The sequence below is a fragment of the Chlorocebus sabaeus genome, chromosome 15 (assembly GCF_047675955.1).
Source record: "Chlorocebus sabaeus isolate Y175 chromosome 15, mChlSab1.0.hap1, whole genome shotgun sequence".
Classification (NCBI taxonomy): domain Eukaryota; kingdom Metazoa; phylum Chordata; class Mammalia; order Primates; family Cercopithecidae; genus Chlorocebus; species Chlorocebus sabaeus.
This window is the reverse complement of record NC_132918.1, coordinates 77,968,042-77,987,291: the sequence shown is the minus strand read 5'-3', so window position 1 is coordinate 77,987,291 and position 19,250 is coordinate 77,968,042. Positions and strand designations below refer to the sequence as shown.

General features: G+C 44.0%; 1 protein-coding gene across 9 annotated transcripts in view; it reads right to left on the bottom strand.

Annotated features, from left to right (window-relative positions):
- Nucleotides 1-18,712, bottom strand: part of CNOT10 (CCR4-NOT transcription complex subunit 10) — a 94,529-nt gene extending 75,817 nt beyond the window's left edge. For 4 of the 9 annotated variants that reach the window (XM_073023676.1, XM_073023677.1, XM_073023679.1 and 1 more), the window contains exons 1-2: nt 18,399-18,656; nt 6,464-6,720 (exon numbers count right to left, since the gene is read on the bottom strand). In XM_073023676.1, the coding sequence (XP_072879777.1) occupies nt 6,464-6,680 (217 nt within the window). In that variant the 5' untranslated portion in view covers nt 6,681-6,720; nt 18,399-18,656. Of the gene's footprint in view, nt 1-854; nt 948-6,463; nt 6,721-18,398 lie in introns of all 9 variants that reach the window. The other 5 variants (XM_038002961.2, XM_038002962.2, XM_038002963.2 and 2 more) reach the window with 3 other exon arrangements.
- Between the last annotated feature and the right edge of the window lie 538 nt (nt 18,713-19,250).

The following is a 19,250-nucleotide window of genomic DNA, read 5'->3' as shown; positions in this document are numbered from 1 at the left end:
AAAAAAAAGAAACTGATATGTTTGTTCCTAAAGCAGCACTCATATCCAATTAAGGTATCAATGGAAGACAAATCCCCACATGAGAAATAGTAGACCATCTTGTCCCCAAGTTTACCCCTCAAGAGTGCCTACAACCAACTTTCCAGAAAGTTGTCAAGAATCACACCAGTCATGGGGTTCTTTTGCTTACTGTCTCCTTTCCATTCTTCCTTCTCCTTCAATAGATCTGCAAACATGGACTCAAGCTGGGGCTAGAGCTGGCAGAATGCTCCCCCAGTATAGTGCCCCAGAATTGCATCTTTCCTAGTAGCCTCTACTTTGGCACCTCATCCATCACAAGCACCCTTCCAGGATACTGGGAAGTGTGACTCTCTCTATAATGGCTCCCAGGAGTTGCCTAGATAAACAAGCTCCCTTATCCTCAAGAACCCTGCCACATTCCTTCATAGTGTTCCTGAAACACCAGAAACTTGCTGAAAGAAGAGTAAATATGAATGGCTTAATAACAGGAAATGAAATTCAGCCTCATTATTTATTAAATAATTGTAAATTATACCATGGCACTTTAACAGTTATTAAGTCTACATAACTTGATGTGGAAAAATATCTACAACATGTTGTTAAATAAAAGAAACAGATTGCAAACTGCTTTGTACAACTGAATCCCATGTTTTATAAAAACATATACACAAATATATACCTCTGAATAAGTATAGAATAAAGTCTACAAGTATACACAGCAAACTGTTCACCAAACTGTATGTGCACTCATGATCTGGGCACTTTGTGATTACTGCCTAGACACCAGGAGCATCTCAAAGCACCAGTTGTTGGCCAGGTTTGGTGGCTCACACCTGTAGTTCCAGCATTTTGGGAGGCCAAGGTGGGTGGATCACTTGAGCCCAGGAGTTCAAGACCAGTCTGGTCAGCATGGTGAAACCCCGTCTCTACAAAAAACACAAAAATTAGCTGGGCATGGTGGCATGCGTCTGTAGTCCCAGCTACTAGGGAGGCAAAGGTGAGAGGATTGCTTGAACTCAGGAGGTGGAGGGTGCAGTGAGTTGAGATTGTGCCATAGCACTCCAGCCTGGGCAGCAGAGTAAGACCTCATCTTAATAAACTAAAAATAAAAGAACCAGTTGTCAACAGAACTAACTTTGGGAAGTCCTAGCCTGGCACATGTCAGCAGTCAGTGAAGAATGCCAACTTCCTTTTTCCAAGAAGGCAATATGACATAATTAAAAGAATCAGTCACATCTTCAGTCCAGTCTTTCTTTGGCCTGTCTTTAATTGGAGATGCTAAATAAATGCAGCTCCCTTCCCCTCTTTCCTTTTACCAGAACTAAAAATTCTTGTATTTTAAAAAATGTATTTACGTTAGTACTTTAAACATAAAAATTAACAATAAAATTCAATTTCATGTGACTTGACTATGAAACAGCTCTTTAGATTACTATGAAACTCCCAGAAGACTGCACACCCTTTTGAGAGTCACCACTTACAACAACGTAATACTGTTAACTTGTACTTAAAAAAAACTCATCTAAGATCTAAGAACTTATCTGCTCTATAAAAAAAGGCATTCTAGTATTTGGGCTTATTAAAAGTGTTACTTCTGATAATTAAAATTAGCAGGTCAATTAATATTTTATTTCCACTTTGGCATACAACAGGGAGGAGGAAAAGCTAAGAGTTAAGTGAATAAAGTTTGCCAGTTTCAAAAGACAATGTTAAACAGTTTTTTCTTTGGAAAGTCAATAACAAGGAGTTTCACTGCAAGAACATACTGTTTACCCAACGCATGTGTTTTGCAAAACTGTCAGGTGCACAAAAAAGGTAAGGACCAATTATTTTAAAATGTGTAAAAATGGGACACGGGACTTTAGGACCTCAGACAGCAAGTTAAAAGTTTAGATTGAAACAGAATCCTCAATCCACCATATTGTCACCATAAAATTTTAACAAAGTATATAAATACCTTTCATGTTTCATTTATTATTAAATATTTTAGAAAACCTAACATTTTAAAAAATGTGTCTTCTCTCATAAAGAAGCATAATAGATTTAAACCAAATGCCAAAAATTCTTAGTTTGCCATCAAGTTATCTCCAAAGCTTCTAAAATATGCCCCTTGGCTGGGCACAGTGGCTCACACCTATAATCCCAGCACTTTGGCAGGCCAAGGCAAGAGGATTGCTTGAGCCTAGGAGTTTGAGACCGGCCTGGGAAACAAAACGAAACCCTGTCTCTATTTTAAAAAATTGTTTTAATTAGCCAGGCATAGTGGCATGTGCCTGTAGTTCCAGCTACTTGGGGGGCTGAGGTGGGATAATCGCTGAAGCCTCAGAGGTTGAGGCTGCCGTGAGCCATGACCATGCCACTGCACTCCAGCCTGGGTGATAGAGTGAAACCCTATCTCAAAAATAGTAATAATAATAATAAATATGAATAAAATAAATAAGTAAAATATGCCCTAGATTAGATGACATTCTTTAATGGGACTTCTGGCCCCAACTGTAAGAGTACCTTAGAAATACAGGACAAAAGGGGGAAAAAAAAAAAAACAAAAAAAAACCCCAACAATTCACCCAGGTGTTGAAAATTTTGAGCTTCTATTCTCCACTAAAAGCAGAGTAGTTCATGTGGCCACTGCTGTCAGCAACCCCAGAAAATGGAAATCTCAGGCTAACATGATAGTTCACGCCTATAAATCTCAGCACTTTGGGAGGCCAAGGCGGGCGGATCACCTGAGGTCAGGAGTTCCAGATCAGCCTGGCCAACATGGTGAAACCCCGTGCCTACTAAAAATACAAAAATTAGCTAGGCATGGTGGCATATGCCTATAATCTCAGCTACTTGGGAAGCTGTGGCAGGAGAATCACTGGAACCTGGAAGGCGGAGGCTGCAGTGAGCCAAGATCACGCCATTGCACTCCAGTCTGGGTGACAGAGCGAGAGTCCATCTCAAATAAAATAAAATAATAAAAAACAAAAGAAATATAAAAGAAAAATAAAATGTAAGTCTTCTAAAATTCTCCAGAAAAGGAGAGCAGCCAATTTAAAGTAAATATATAAGCTGGGCTGGACACAGTGCCTCACGCCTGTAATCCCAGCACTTCGGGAGGCCGAGGCAGGTGGATCTTGAGCTCAGGGCAACCTGGCAAAACCCCATCTCTACCAAAAACACAAAACTTAGCCAGGTGTGGTGGCACATGCCCACAGTCCAGGTACTTGGGAGGCTGAGGTGGGAGGATCACTTGAGCCCAGGAGGTGGAGGTTGCAGTGAGCTGAGATTGTACCACTGCACTCCAGCTTGGGTGACAGTGAGACTCCATCTCAAAATAAATAAATAATAAGTAAATAAATAGATAAGCTGGACTCCAAGACTGACAAGTCTCTGAAATTCCCATTTCTACACACGTTTGAGAACTGAGCTCAATAAATAACCTTTTATGTGTTGACAAACCATTATTTTACCTACATTCTTTAACTTCAGGATAAAAATTTTCTGTTTTCAAAAAAAACACACTTCACTACTCAGGAGGCTTAGGAGGGAGGATTGCTTGAGCCTAGTATGTGACTACCAGCCTAAGCAATCAGCGAGACGCCATTTCTTCTTTTTTTTTCTGAGACGGAGTCTCGCTCTATTGCCCAGGCTGGAGTGCAGTGGCACAATCTCAGCTCACCGCAACCTCTGCTTTCTGGGTTCAAGTGATTCTCCTGCCTCAGCCTCGTGAGTAGCTGGGATTACAGGCGCCCATCACTACGCTTGGCTAATTTTTGTATTTTTAGTAGAGGCGGGGTTTCACCATGTTGGCCAGGTTGGTCTTGAACTCCTGATCTCAAGTGATCTGTCCGCCTCGGCCTCCCAAAGTGCTGGGATTACCAGCATGAGCCAACGTGCCCGGCCAAGACCCCATTTCAAAAGAAAAAAAAAATAAAATAAAATATATATATATATATATATATTTCAACAGGATTATTTTTATTTTTCCTGTTATATATTTGTACGTTTCTCAAGTTTTCTGCCAGAGATGGGTATTCATTTTTGTAATCAGTTTTAAAAATGTTTTAAAAACATCTATTATTTATAACTGCTGACTTCTTACCAGACAGAGTCTGCACATAATCCCACAGCATTTCTTTATTTGTCCAAAAGTAGTCTCCATTGCCAATGGAAAGAGTATACGACCGTTCACCCATAAGCCTTCCTTTCCTTCTACTCTGGCCTAAAGAACATGGCTGACCTTCTATGCGTACAGAGGTCTTTGACCCACAAACCTTGACAGTCTTTACACCAATAGACTTCATTTCTAATCAAACAAATGCCTTTAGGTCTGAACTAAGCAGAAAAGAAATGCACCACGTTTTCAAAACTGAAAATCATCAGTTAACTGAAAGCACAGACACATTCCAATATAGAATGTTAATCATTCAAATCTGATTGGAGGAGACTACAAGCTACGCTCATCAAAATACAGCTCCACTGACATATCAAGAAAAGAAGGCCGGGCGCGGTGGCTCAAGCCTGTAATCCCAGCACTTTGGGAGGCCGAGGCGGGCGGATCACGAGGTCAGGAGATCGAGACCATCCTGGCTAACACAGTGAAACCCCGTCTCTACTAAAAAATACAGAAAAAAAACTAGCCGGGCGAGGCGGCGGGTGCCTGTAGTCCCAGTTACTCGGGAGGCTGAGGCAGGAGAATGGCGTAAACCCGGGAGGCAGAGCTTGCAGTGAGCTGAGATCCGGCCACTGCACCCCAGCCTGGGCGACAGAGCGAGACTCCATCTCAAAAAAAAAAAAAAAAAAAAAAAAAAGAAAAGAAAAGAAAAAGAAAACTTTTCTAAAGAAAAAAAGGATGTTAAATGACCAAAGGAGATCAACGATCACAGTCACAAAATACCAATGATGTCCTTGTGAAGTAAAGTTTTAAATCTTGAGGAGGCCACTTTGAAGAAAAACAATCCAGGCCCACTAACGTCACTATACAGCTCAGCTACGTTAACATACCTCACGTATGGTTTCTATCATCTGAACAAGTATACTTGACTTACCAAAACCTCAAATGGTTTATTCACTAAACCATATTCCCCCCACCTTTAAGCTAGACAAGAGGAGCTGGAGAAATAGGAAAGCACACACTTTGCAGTCAAAGAATAAGCCATTTGTAACAAGCAATGCTACAGAATTGAGCATCCTGCTCATAAGTGAAGAAATAAACGAACAGAAATTCAAATCAACAATATTAGCATGGCCAGCACAGTGGCTCAGGCCTGTAATCCTAGCACTTTGGGAGGCGAGGGCAGGAGGATCACCTGAAGTCAAGGAGTTTGAGAGCAGCCTGGCCAACATGGTGAAATCCCATCTCTACTAAAAATACAAAAATTAGGCTGGGCGCGGTGGCTCACACCTGTAATCTCAGCATTTTGGGAGGCCAAGGCGGGTGGATCACAAAGTCGGGAGTTTGAGAGCAGCCTGACCAACATGGTGAAATCCACATCTCTACTAAAAATACAAAAATTAGCCGGGCGTGGTGGTGCGCACCTATAATCCCAGCTACTCAGGAGGCTGAGGTGGGACAATCACTTGAACCCAGGAGGTGGAGATTGCAGTGAGCCGAGATCATGCCACTGCACTCTAACCTGGGCAACACAGCAAGACTCTGTCTCAAAAAAACCAAAACCAAACAAACAAACAAAAACCAAAAACCAAAAAACAAAACTGAAAAGAAAAAACAGTATCAGCATGCTTTAAGGAAGCTAGGCAAAGCAGAATATTGCCACTGCTGATGACTATTTTGTTTTCACATCTAAGAGGAGGAGTTTTTAATGCATAGAAAAGACTGATTTACTCGTTTTAAAATATGAATACTTAATTTATTAAAGTTACAAATCCAAAAAGCCTAGATTTTACTCAAACTTTTACACTGAACTTAGACAACTTATTCTACTTGGAGGTCTAATTTTAAAGGCCTGCGATGAATGTTTAAACTCATTTCAAAGTTCACCTACAACATAACATTTTCAAACATAAAACGTTAACTACTTAAACAACTTTACCATGACTACATTTTCAGGCATCATTTCTACAGTTCATTACTAGAGAAGTTTCTCCAAAACTTTTTTTTAATTAAAAAAAAAAAATGTTATCGAGTGAGAACTATTGCAAACCCCTCCCACAAAACCCAAACAATATAGTCAATTTTAAGTATAATTGTTAGACTTAAGAAGATAACATTTTTGTATTTTAACATGTCAAGAAAAAAAAATTTCCTGAGAATAACTTATAAATCTAAAAAATTAAACTTATAGTGACTCTTAGGTACTCTCTAATGTCCACAAAATAAAATAACTATAGTAAGGTTTCAATTTAAATTCACAAGTATAAATCAATATTCAGTCAATTATACATTTTAAATTGAAATCATAAGACTAATATAAGTGCTAGGCATGGGGGCTCATACCTGTAATCCCAGCACTTTGGGAGGTCACGGTGGGAGGATGGCTTGAGCTCAAGAGTTCAAGACTAGCGTGGGCAACATGATGAAACCCCATCTCTACAAAATATACAAAAATTAGCCAGGTGTGGTGGTGCATGCCTGTAGTCCCAGCTACTTGGGAGGCTGAGGTGGGAGGACTGCTTGAGCCTGGGAAGTCAAGGCTGCAGTGAGCAGTGTTCATGCCACTACACTCCAGCCTGGGTGACAGAGTGAGACTCGGTCTAGAAAAAAAAAAAAAAAAGACTAATATATTACTGTAAATTCTAATATTAAAAACACTTAAGAAGTTGGGCACAGTGGCTCACACCTGTAATCCCAGCACTTTGGGTGGTCGAGGCAGGAGGCTCGCTTGAGTCCAGAAGTTTGAGACTAGCCCGGGACACATGGCAAAACCCTGTCTCTACAAAAAAATAGAAAAACTGGCTGGGTGTATTGGCATGCACTTGTAGTCCCAGCTACTTGGGAGGTTGGGGTAGGAGGATCACTTGAGCCCGGGAGGTCACGACTGCAGTGAGCCAAGATCATGCCCCTGTACTCCAGCATGGGCAACAGAGTGAGACCCTCCCTCAAAAAATTAATTAAATTTAAAAAAGAAAAAAAAAAAAGCACTTTAAATATCAAACAGGTCACTATCACATCAACTCCTTGTTCTGAAAACTGGTAATTGAAAAGAATGAATTAAGCTTTTAGCATTTAACATGTCTTTCTGGGAAGAATAATAGTCAATATGGGAAAGCTATTCTTTGCTGTTGTTTTTGAGACAGGGTCTCGCTTTGTAGCCCAGGCTGGAGTGCAGTGGTGTGACCACGGCTCACTGCAGTCCTGACTTCCTTGGCTCCAGTGACCTTCCTACCTCAGCCTCCCAAGTAGCTGGGACTACAGGCATGCAGCAGCACACTGACTACGTTTTTTCAATCTTTTTGTAGAGACGGGCTCTCCTTATGTTGCCCAGGCTGCTCTTGAACTCCTGGGCTCAAGCAATCTACCCACCTTGGCCTCCCAAAGTGCCGGGATTACAGGAATAAGTCACTGTACCCAGGCCAGGAGAGCTACTCTTTAAAGAAGAACATTCACTAACAAATGTAGAAACTACAATAGAACTAGGTAAAAATCATTTTGTAACCCTCAATAATACAACTGATTGAGGAAATAATCAACAACAGTGAATATTTACGAAATGCCAATTACTCCATAAATTACCTCTAACTGAAAATGGAAAAAGATGTTCCTGTCAGCACCTCAAATTGATCAAATTTAGCAACACTAATACTGGATAACCTGATATCATGTACTTTATACAGAAAATAAAGTATATACCAACAACCACAAAGTATCTCAAAAATATGTTGAACCTAAATCTAATCAAGCCTGTAGAAATAAATCAGAGTTTAAGAAAATACAAGAGATAAAGCTGGGTGCAGTGGCTCACACCTGTAGTTCCAGCACTTTGGGAGACCAAGCTGGCAGGATTCCTTCAGCCCAAGAGTTTGAGACCAGCCTGGGCAATATATTGGGACTCTGTGCCTACAAATAAATTTTAAACATATAGTCATAGCTGGGACTACAGGCACATGTCACCACACCCAGCTAACTTTCTGTATTTTTTGTAGAGACAGGGTTCACCATGATGCCCAGGCTGGGCTTGAACTCCTAGGTTCAAGCAATCCACCCACCTCGGCCTCCCAAAGTGCTAGGATTTATAGGTATGAACCACCATACCTGGCAGGAAATTGGCTTTTTTTTTTTTTTTCCTTTGGTGACAAGGTCACTCAGGTTGGAGTGCAGTGGTGTAATCTTGGCTCACTGCAACCTCTGTCTCCCAGGCTCCAGTGATCCTCACACCTTATCCTCCCTTATAAATGGGACGACAGGCATGCGCCACCACTAATTTTTTGCATTTTTGGTAGAGATGAGGTTTCACCATGTTGCCTACACTGGTCTCTAACTCCTCAACTCAACTGATCCTCCTGCCTCAGACTCCCAAAGTGCTGGGATTACAGGTGTGAGGCACCGTGCTCGGCTGGCAGGAAATTTTTAACATATTAAAACATGAATTGTCTAAAACATGACAATGGTATTGTGATTATGTAGGTGAATGTCCCTATTTTTAAGAAATGCATGTTGAAATATTCAGAAATGAAGTGTTATGATGTTTATAACCTATTTCGAAATGATTCAACATGAAAAGTCATAGCTAGAGTCGGGTGTGTTGGCTCACATTGGCACTTTGGGAGGCCGAGGTTGGCAGATCACTTAAGGTCAGGAGTTCAAGACCAGCCTGGCCAACATGGTCAAACCACATCTCTACTAAAAATACAAAAATTAGCTGGGCGCAGCCAGGCACGGTGGCTCACGCCTGTAATTCCAGGACTTTGGGAGGCCAAGGCGGGTTGATCACAAGGTCAGGAGATCGAGACCACCCTAGCTAACATGGTGAAACCCCGTCTCTACTAAAAATACAAAAAATTAGCCAGGTGTGGTAGCACACGCCTATAGTTCCAGCTACACAGGTGGCTGAAGCAGGAGAATCACTTGAACCCGGCAGGCGGCGGTTGCAGTGAGCTGAGATCGCACCACTGCACTCCAGCCTGGGCAACAGAGCGAGACTCCATCTCAAAACAAAACAAACAAACAAACAAAAACAGCTCGGTGTGGTAGCATGTGCCTGTAATCCCAGCAACTTGGGAGGCTGAGGCAGGAGAATCACTTGAACTCGGGAGGTGGAGGTTGCAGCGAGGCAAGATTGCACCACTGCACTCCAGCCTGGGCAACAGAGTGAGATTCCATCTCAAAAAAAAAAAAAAAAAAAAAAAAACCGAGTCATAGCTAGTGATACAGGAAGCAAATATGGTAAAATATAACAATTGCTGAACTAGGGGGTAGATATATAGACATTCACTTTATTTTTTAAATTTTTTAGGTGTCTGCAATCATTCATAATAAAAAGTTGAAAAAATGCCAAATAATGCCAGGTGCGATGGCTCATGCCTATAATCCTAGCACTTTGGAAGGCCAAGGCAGGAGGATCACAAGGTCAGGAGTTCGAGACCAGCCTGGACAACGTGGTGAAACCCCATCTCTACTAAAAATACAAAAAAAACTAGCAGAGCATGGTGGCATGCACCTGTAGTCCCAGATACTTGGGAGGCTGGGGCAGGAGAATCACTTGAATCTAGGAAGCGGAGGTTGCAGTGAGCTGAGATCCCACCACTGTACTCCAGTCTGGGCAATAGAGGGAGACTCCATCTTAAAAACAAACACAACACAGGCTGGGCACGGTAGCTCACACCTGTAATCCTAGCACTTTGGAGGCCGAGGTGGGCGGATCACGAGGTCAAGAGTTCGAGACCAGCCTGACCAACATAGTGAAACCCCATCTCTACTAAAAATACAAAAATTAGCTGGGTGTAGCGCACGCCTGTAATCCCAGTTACCTGGGAGGCTGGGGCAGGAGAATTGCTTGAACCGAGAGGCGGAGGTTGCAGTGAGCCGAGATCGCACCACTGCATCCCAGCCTGGGCGACAGGGTGAGACTCTGTCTCAAAAACAAACAAACAAACAAACCAAATAATGCAGATTCCTCACTGGACCTTGAAGAAAGCAAATGGCAGGATAGTGTTGCTGTAGTATACTCAACTCATCTCTGTAAATTATATATAGATGACTTAAAATATGTATTTTAAGTCAATATGAGCTTGTGTAGGAATAGAAAGGCAAACTTGGTACCAGTTAGTGGAAAGAGAGACTAGGTAGGTAGGTATAGAAAACTTATACATTTGGTTTTTTTTTTTTTTTGAGATGGAGTCTCACTCTGTCCCCCAGGCTGGAACACAGTCTTGGCTCACTGCAAGCTACACCTCCCGGGTTCACGCCATTCTCCTGCCTCAACCTCCCAAGTAGCTGGGACTACAGGTGCCCACCACCACGCCTGGCTAATTTTTTTTTTGTATTTTTAGTACAGACAGGGTTTCACCATGTTAGCCAGAATGGTCTCAATCTCCTGACCTTGTGATCCACCCACCTCAGCCTCCCAAACTGCTGGGATTACATTTGGTTTTATAGAGTCTTTTTGAGCTGGAGTCTTGCTCTGTCACCCAGGCTAGAGTGTGGTGGCACCATCTCGGCTCACTGCAAACTCTGCCTTCCAGGTTAAAGTGATGCTCCTGACTCAGCTTCTGAGCTAATTTTTGTATTTTTAGTAGAGACAGGGTTTCACCACGTTGGCCAGGCTGGTCTTGAACTCCTGACCTCAGGTGATCCACCTGCCTCGGCCTCCCAAAGTGTTGGGATTACAGGCATGAGCCACAGCGCCCGGCCTAAATATAGTCTTGACTTAAAATAGTCTCATTTGTTCATTCTTCCTACAGTTTTTCTGATTGTCCTGGCTTAAAACTTCTTTTCTTTTTTTTTTTTTTGAGATAGAGTCTCACTCTGTTGCCCAGGCTGGAGTACAGTGGCACGATCTCGGCTCACTGAAAATTCCACCTCCCGGGTTCATGCAATTCTCCTGCCTCAGCCTCCTGAGTAGCTGGGACTACTGGTGCATGCCACCACATCTGGCTATTTTTTTTTTTTTTGAGGCGGAGTCTCGCTTTGTCGCCCAGGCTGGAGTGCAATGGCATGATCTCGGCTCACCGCAAGCTCCGCCTCCCGGGTTCACGCCATTCTCCTGCCTCAGCCTCCAGAGTAGCTGGGACTACAGGCGCCCGCCACCATGCCTGGCTTTTTTGTATTTTTAGTAGAGACGGGGTTTCACTATGTTAGCCAGGATGGTCTCGATCTCCTGACCTCGTGATCTGCCTGCCTCGGCCTCCCAAAGTGCTGGGCCTAAGTGAGTCACTATGCCCGGCCTAAGTTTTTATATTTTTGGTAGAGACGGGGTTTCACCATGTTGGCCAGGCTGGTCTAACTCCTGATCTCAGGTGACCCGCCCACTTCAGCCTCCCAAAGTGCTGAGATTACAGGTGTGAGCCACCATGCCCGGCCAACATCATAAAGTACTCTTGTCTTGATTTCTTATTACTCATCTGGTTCTGTTTTTCCCTTCTTCATAATGCTATCAATCTTTTCTTATTGAGATTACCATCACCATCTTCCTAGTGCAAATTCTCAGAAAACTTCAAATTTGGGATTTTGTGTCCTAACTCCAGCTACCTTCTCCTTTCAAATAACCCTAAAAAGTGCCAAAAAAAAAAAAAAAAAAAAAAATCCTAAAACACTGTTGGTATTTATTTCCTTGGTCAAGAATGACACTGGCTTCATATTACTTTTCCATGCTATATAGACACACAAACCTTGTGAACCTCCCACTGCCCCTTTGTTTTTGCTTGTTGCACCTACCTACAACCTAAGACACTCCTCACTGTAGGATTTGGTTGAAATACAATTCAGGGTGTGGGATCAACTGGGTGATCCATCACTGAGAAAGCATGCAACCCAGAAGCACAGGTAAATTAGTTCCCCATGGGGTGAGTCCTAACCAGCTGGCAACCGAAAATAGGAGGAAGCTAGACAGATAAATCATTCCTCCTTTCTCTCTGAAGTTTCTCCTCAAAATCGCTCCAGAAGACTCTCACATGCAAGTGACCTGCTATCTCTTCACAGCTCAAAGTGAAGCAGTAGCCAAGGATGTAACCTATTGTGTCTTCCTTTGCCTTACTTCCTTCTCTCCCTCACTTTCACTACCCCAGGTTTGTATCTTTCAAATAAAAAGGTAGAACCTTAATTGAGTTTTGCTTCCCAGAGGATGTGGGCTAAAACATACAACTTACCTCGGGTGAAACTTACAAGCTAAAAACCCTGTGAAGCAAATACAACAGAAAGCTATTAGGATCCCCATTTTACAAATGTGGAAACTGAGGCTCAACTAATACGTTTTTCCAAGGCGCACGGCTTTCTAATTAGTCACCAAAATCTGCCAATTTTAATCTTTAAACATTTCTCCTGGCCCGGCGCGGTGGCTCATGCCTGTAATCCCAGCACTTTGGGAGGCCAAAGTGAGCGCGGATCACCTGAGGTCGGGAGTTCGAGACCAGCCTGACCAACATGGAGAAACCCTGTCTCTACTAAAAATACAAAATTAGCCAGGCATGGTGGCACATGCCTGTAATCCCAGCTACTAGGGAGGCTGAGGCAGGATAATCGCTTGAACCTAGGAGGCAGAGGTTGCGGTGAGCCAAGATCGCGCCATTGCACTCCAGCCTGGGTGACAGAGAGACTCTGTTTCAAAAAAAAAAAAAAAAAAAAAAAAAAAATTTCTCCCATTTGCCTCCCCTCCCCATCCTACCACTACCCTAAACTAATAATAGTCAGCATTTAGAAAACACCAGGATCTGTTGGGAGGATCGCTTGAGGCCAGGAGTTCAAGACCAGTCTAGGCAAAATAGCAATACCCCGTATCTACAAAATATTCAAAAATTATCTGGGTACAGGCTGGGCACGGCGGCTCACGCCTGTAATCCCAGCACTTTGGGAGGCCAAGGTGGGCGGATCACGAGGTCAGGAGATAGAGACCATCCTGGCTAACGTGGTGGAACTCCATCTCTACAAAAAATACAAAAAAATTAGCTCGGCGTAGTGGTGGGCGCCTGTAGTCTCAGCTACTTGGGCGGCTGAGGCAGGAGAATGGCATGAACCTGGGAGACAGAGCGAGATTCTGTCTCAAAAAAAAAAAAAAAACAAAAAAAATTATCTGGGTATGGTAGTATACACCTGTAGTCCTAACTACTCAAGAGTCTAAGGCAAGAGGATCACTTGAGCCCAGGACTTTGTGGCTACAGTGAGCTATGATGGTGCCACCGCACTCCAACATGGGTGACAGAGTGAAACCCTGTCTCAAAACAAAACAAAAAACCAAAAAAACAAAAAAACTAAAAAACTCAGGGCCTGAGATTGTATCATTTATCCTGTTGCTACATCTGTGAGGTAGACACTTTCATCATTCTCATTCTACATGCAGGAAAGCTGAAGTTTAAAAAAAAAGGCTTCTTGAAATTTGCCCAATGTCACACAAATACCAAGTAGTACAGCTAGGATGAATCTAAACTATCTGATTTCAAACCCCTTACTCTTAATTCTATCATTCCTCACCTGGCTCAGTTAAATATAAATCAGATCACACCACCATGCCCTTATTGAAAACTTCCACTGGCAATTCAAACTCCCTCCATAGCCTATAATGCCCAACATACACCAACTCCTGACACAACTGTGACTTCATCTCTTGCCATGCTGCCTTTGCTCACTATGCTATAAATTATGTGTATTGGCTTTTTTGTTTTGTTCTCTGTTTGAGATAGGGTCTCACTGTCACCAAGGCTAGAGTACAGAGGCCCAATTATAGCTCACTGCAACCTTGAACTCCTGGGCTCAAGCCACCCTCCCACCTCAGACTCTGGAGCAGCGAGGACTTCAGGGTCACGCCACCATGCCTAGCTACTTTTTATTCAATTTTTATTTTTTATGGAGATGAGTCTGGTTATGTTGCCTAGGCTGGTCTTGAACTCCTGGCCTCAAGCGATTCTCCCACCTCAGCCTCCCACAGGTGTGAGCACCTCTGCCCAGCCTGAAACTATGTGTTGTCTCTTATTTGTCAGATATTGTTCTAGGGACTAGAGCTAGAACACAACTAACATAGACAAAAGTCTGTATCCTCGGGGAGCTTGTATTCAAGAGGTCAGCCTGATGTTCTTTAAACATTTTCCAAGCGAGGGTTCTGTACATTTGTACATGCATTGCTCCTCTTACCTGGATCATTCTTCCCAACACAGATGGCTCTTTATCCTTAGCGTCTCTGTTTAAACGTCAACTCTAAGAAAGCCCTTCTCTAACTAACCTATCTGAAAAATAGGGCTTCTGCTTTCAGTCATCCTCTATTCTCTCTCTCTCTCGTTTTTTTTAGATGGTGTTTTGCTCTTCTTGCCCAGGCTGGAGTGCAATGGCACGATCTTGGCTCACTGCAACCTCTGCCTCCTGGGTTCAAGTGATTCTCCTGCCTCAGCCTCCCGAGTAGCTGGGAATACAGCTACTTTTGTATTTTAAGTCAAGACAGGGTTTCACCATGTTGGCCAGCCTGCTTGAACTCCTGACCTCAGGTGATCCGCCCACCTCAGCCTCCCCAAGTCCTGGGATTACAGGCGGAGCCACTGCGCCCAACTCTCTTACTGATTTTTATTGTATTTATTTATTTATTTATTTTTGAGATGGAGTCTGACTGTCGCCCAGGCTGGACTGCAGTGGTGCAATCTTGGCTCACTGCAAGCTTCGCGTCTCGGGTTCACTCCCGGGTTCACGGGCTCCTGCCTTAGCCTCCTGAGTAGCTGGCACTACAGGTGCCTGCCACCACGCCCAGCTAATTTTTTTGTATTTTTAGTAGAGAAGGGGTTTCACTGTGTTAGCCAGGACGGTCTCGATCTCCTGACCTTGTGATCCGCCTACCTCGGCCTCCTAAAGTGCTGGGATCACAGGCGTGAGCCACCATGCCCGGCCTTTTATTTTATTTTTTGAGAGAGGGTCTCACTCTGTTGCCCAGACAGTGGCCTGGTCATAGCTCACTGCAGCCTTTAACTCCTAGGTACAAGCAATCCTCCCACCTCAGCCTCCCTAGGAGCTGAGACTATGGGCACACACCACAATGTTCGGCTTTTTATTTTTTAGAGTCAGGGTTTCACTTATGCTGCCCAGGATTGTCTCAAACTCTTGGCCTCAGGCAACCCTCCCACTTCAGCCTCCCAAAGTGCTAGGATTACAGGTGTAAGCAACTGAAGACACCCTCTCTTCCTCATTTTTTTCTATTTTTTTTTTTTTTTTTTTTTTTGAGATAGAGTCTCACTCTGTCACCCAGCCTGGAGTGCAGTGGCGCGATCTCGGCTCACTGCAACCTATGCCTCCCGGGTTCAAGCAATTCTCCTGCCTCAGCCTCCTGACTAGCTGGGATTACAGATGTGGGCCAGCATGCCCAGCTAATTTTTGTATTTTTAGTAGAGATGGGGTTTCACCATGTTGGTCAGGCTGGTTTGGAACTCCTGACCTCAGGTGATCCACCCTCCTCAGCCTCCCAAAGTGCTGGGATTACAGGCGTGAACCACCACACTTGGCCTTCCTCAGAGTATCTATCACAACTTGAAATCATCTTATTTTTCATTTTGTTTACAGGCTTATCTGTCCTTCATACTACATACGCTCCAGAACAGAGACTTTGTTTTGTTCCTGCCCAGTTCCTAAAGTAGTACCTGGCAAAACAGGCCATTGGTGAATATTTACTGAATAAATTAATATCACAACATTAGCTCATCTTAGGTAGTCTCTGGGCTTCCCGTCTTGCTTCATTTAAATCCACCATCTACAACAGTCAGCGTGATCAGATCACTCATCTTAAGTTCTTTCATGACCCTTTTTTCTTACCTGATGAAGAACACACACACAAGACCCTCCTTGACAAAGATACTGACCTCATGAGCTCAGAGAGGAAGCAGCGTGTAAGACAGACTTTGAATGAATGGTGTTCAACAGACTGAGAAGAGAAAGGACATTATGGCTCAGAAGCTCAAAAAGCACAATGCTTTGCAACAGTAATTTATGATGTGAAGAGCTGGGTAGGTTGATATAGAAAAACTAACTGGAAATAGATTTTGAAGATGCTCACAAACCACATTAAAGAGTGAGGACGGTCCGACGCGGCGGCTCACGCCTGTAATCCCAGTACTTTGGGAGGGCGAGGTGGGAGGATCACAAGGTCAGGAAATCGAGACCATCCTGGCTACCACGTGAAATCCCGTCTCCACTAAAAAATACAAAAAAATTAGCCAGGCGTGGTGGTGGGTGCCTGTAGTCCCACTACTGGGGTGGCTGAGGCAGGAGACCATGTGAACCTGGGAACCCAGGAGGCAGAGCTCGCAGGGAGCCAAGATCCTGCCACTGCACTCCAGCCTGAGCAACAGAGGGAGACTCTCAAAAAAAAAAAAGGACTTAAAAGGAGAAAGAAAATATAATAAAAATTAAATAAAAAGAATGACTTGATGCCCAAAGCATGTACAGTCTTAGAAACTTTATAGGAAGGGGAATGATAGGATTCAATGAATGCCTTAGGGGATTAAAAAAAGGGGGGGGCAGGGTGACAGTGAGGAAAATGGATGGGATAGGAAGAGACAAGAGACAAACACCAGTGAGAAGACTACTTAGCGCGACATAGATCATGCTAAAAGACAAAGGCCAGAAACACAGCAGTTGAGATGGACATGAGCAGAAATTCAAAGGAGCCACACTAAACATTCATCTATTTTATACAAATTTAACCTTATATCTAAGCAGGAAGTTTCCTTCAACATGGCCTCTGAACTTAAACCAACGAATAAAACAGTCTCCTAATCCCTGTGGACCTTATTCTTCAACTACACACATTACACAGCTCTTACTAAACAGGAGTGCAGCTAGGATATGTCCGTCTCCTCCAACAGACTGAACAGCAGGTCTTCAAAGGCAGGGAGTGTGTCACATCTATTATTCAACACTCAATCTTTGCGAATGAATAAATGAACGAGTAGAAGACTTTATGACTGAGGATTTGAAAACTGGATAGGCTTTAGGTCTAACAAGGTGATTTCGGGCAAGCGCAATGGTATGAGCAAGTAGGAATGGTAAATGTGGGGAACACAGACACCATTCTAAAATAGGGAGGAAGATGTTGGTCCCCTTGTCCAGACTTGGACAGGCCATGCTTTTTTCCTAATAGTCTCTCCCTCATCCACCTTTCCCCATTCCATATCCGCTCATTCCCTCACTTCTTTGAGATAAATGCTCAAATATCTCACCAGAGGCCTTCCCTGATCAACCTATCCAAAATTTCACAGCTCATTCCTTATACCCTCTCTAGGCCTTTGCTCTGTTGTTTTTCTTCTTAGAAGATTATTGAAAAGATCCTCTAACGATTTTTATTCCTCTGTACCTAAAACAGAATTGGCTTACTTTAATTTCCAAGTGAAGTTCACTTGTCAGTTACTGTGATCAGAACCTACTAAAATCCACAGGACACTGAGATTTTAAACTAAATTCACTGTAAAAATTTTAAGTTCCATCACTTTTAAATTCTGTCACTTAAGTTCTTTCCAACAAAACCTGGATGCCACAAAGAATATTAATTTCTTGCGGGAAACATTCTGGACACGGTCAGGAAATAATTTTATATTCCTTAATGGGGAAGATTGTAGGAATGGGAGCAATAATTCATAAAGAAAACCATCGAGATTAGGTAATTTCGAGGAACTACGGCAATTAGGTACCAAACCCAAGATTTTACAAGCATAGACTGTAGAGAGGCAATATGCCTATTTAAATAAGTGGTTTACTTTGGGAAGCCGAGGCGGAAGGATCGCTTGAGCCCAGAAGTTCGAGATCAGCCTGGGCAACATAGCGAGACCCCTACCCGTCTCTATTAAGGAAAAAAAAAAGTGGTTTTTACAAAGTTAATTCCATAGGAGTCAATGACCAGAGGAAGCCACGTGTGGTCAAAACAGCCCAGGTGAATCCCAGCCTGAGCCACGAGATATTATAGGCAGATGTGTGCTCCAGGGTGACTTCCTCTTGTCTGCTTTTCCCACGAAGTAGCGGAAAATTCTGCGAAGCAGCAACATACACTTAAGCTTTTTGGGCCGGAGTTATTCTGGAGAGCCGGGCAAAGGCGGCCAGTAGCGACTTCACACTGCACTTGAGTAAAACAACTATTGGACCCGGGGCCCGAAGACTCATGTTAGCGACAGCCGAGATAGAGGATGGGGTAATGAAATGCACGCCCAAATTCAAGTCGCCCTGGAGTCCCCACCCGGGGCCCCGCCGCCTCCGAGTTCAGGGTCTGCCCCGCCCCGCACGTCCTGCCGTCTCGTCGCTCGGGACATTGGCGTCCTACCTGCAGGCTTGTCTGCAGCCATCTTCCCGCTTCGGCTTGGGTTCTTCCCTGCAGGTGGCGTGGCCCTGACTCCCGCCGCCGGGCTGGCCGCTGTCCTGGACCTATGAGGACAACTCTGTGCCTACCCCGGCTCTGGGCCCCCAGGTTCCGGCTTGGGGAGTGGGCAGACGGCGGGCTGAGGAAGTGACGAGCGCTAGTTCGCGTCGTCTAGCAACAGCAACAGCTTCCCCACCCAGAGAGCGCCACAGCCTCCCGCCATCCACAGCTTCCGCCCCACGGCGTCCCGGTACCCACTACTTCCGGGGGCGGCAGCCTGCCGCGCCTGGAGCGCCGGCGTGGGAACTGCTGCTGGCCCCGCCCCACGCCGACGTCCCCTCCGCGCCCCGCCCCCGGCCGGACGTACTCTGGCTGGAACCTCTGCATGCTCACAGGGCGGATGCGGTGGGACGTAAGCACCTCTGTCCTTTGCTTATTCTGATTAAAATACCAAAGTGTCAGAGCTTTTGTCCCTCAATGTCACATAAGATTACAATAATCACATCTGACATTTATGTGCTAAGCACTGAGCCCTGCACTTGGTTTGTACTATCTCATGATTTCTTGCAACCCCGTGAGAGAGGCGCTGTTGAGGATCCCCGTTTAAAAAGAAACGCTTTTTATTTTAGAATAGTTGTAGTTGTGCAGAAAAGTTGCAGAGGTGACACCTAGAGTTCCTGTCTCCTCACCTAGTTTCTCCTATTATGAACATCTTAATTATTTTACTATGGTACGTTGATCACATCCAATAAACCAGTTTGATTGGTACATTATTACTCACTAAACTACACATTTTATTCACATTTACCAGCTTTC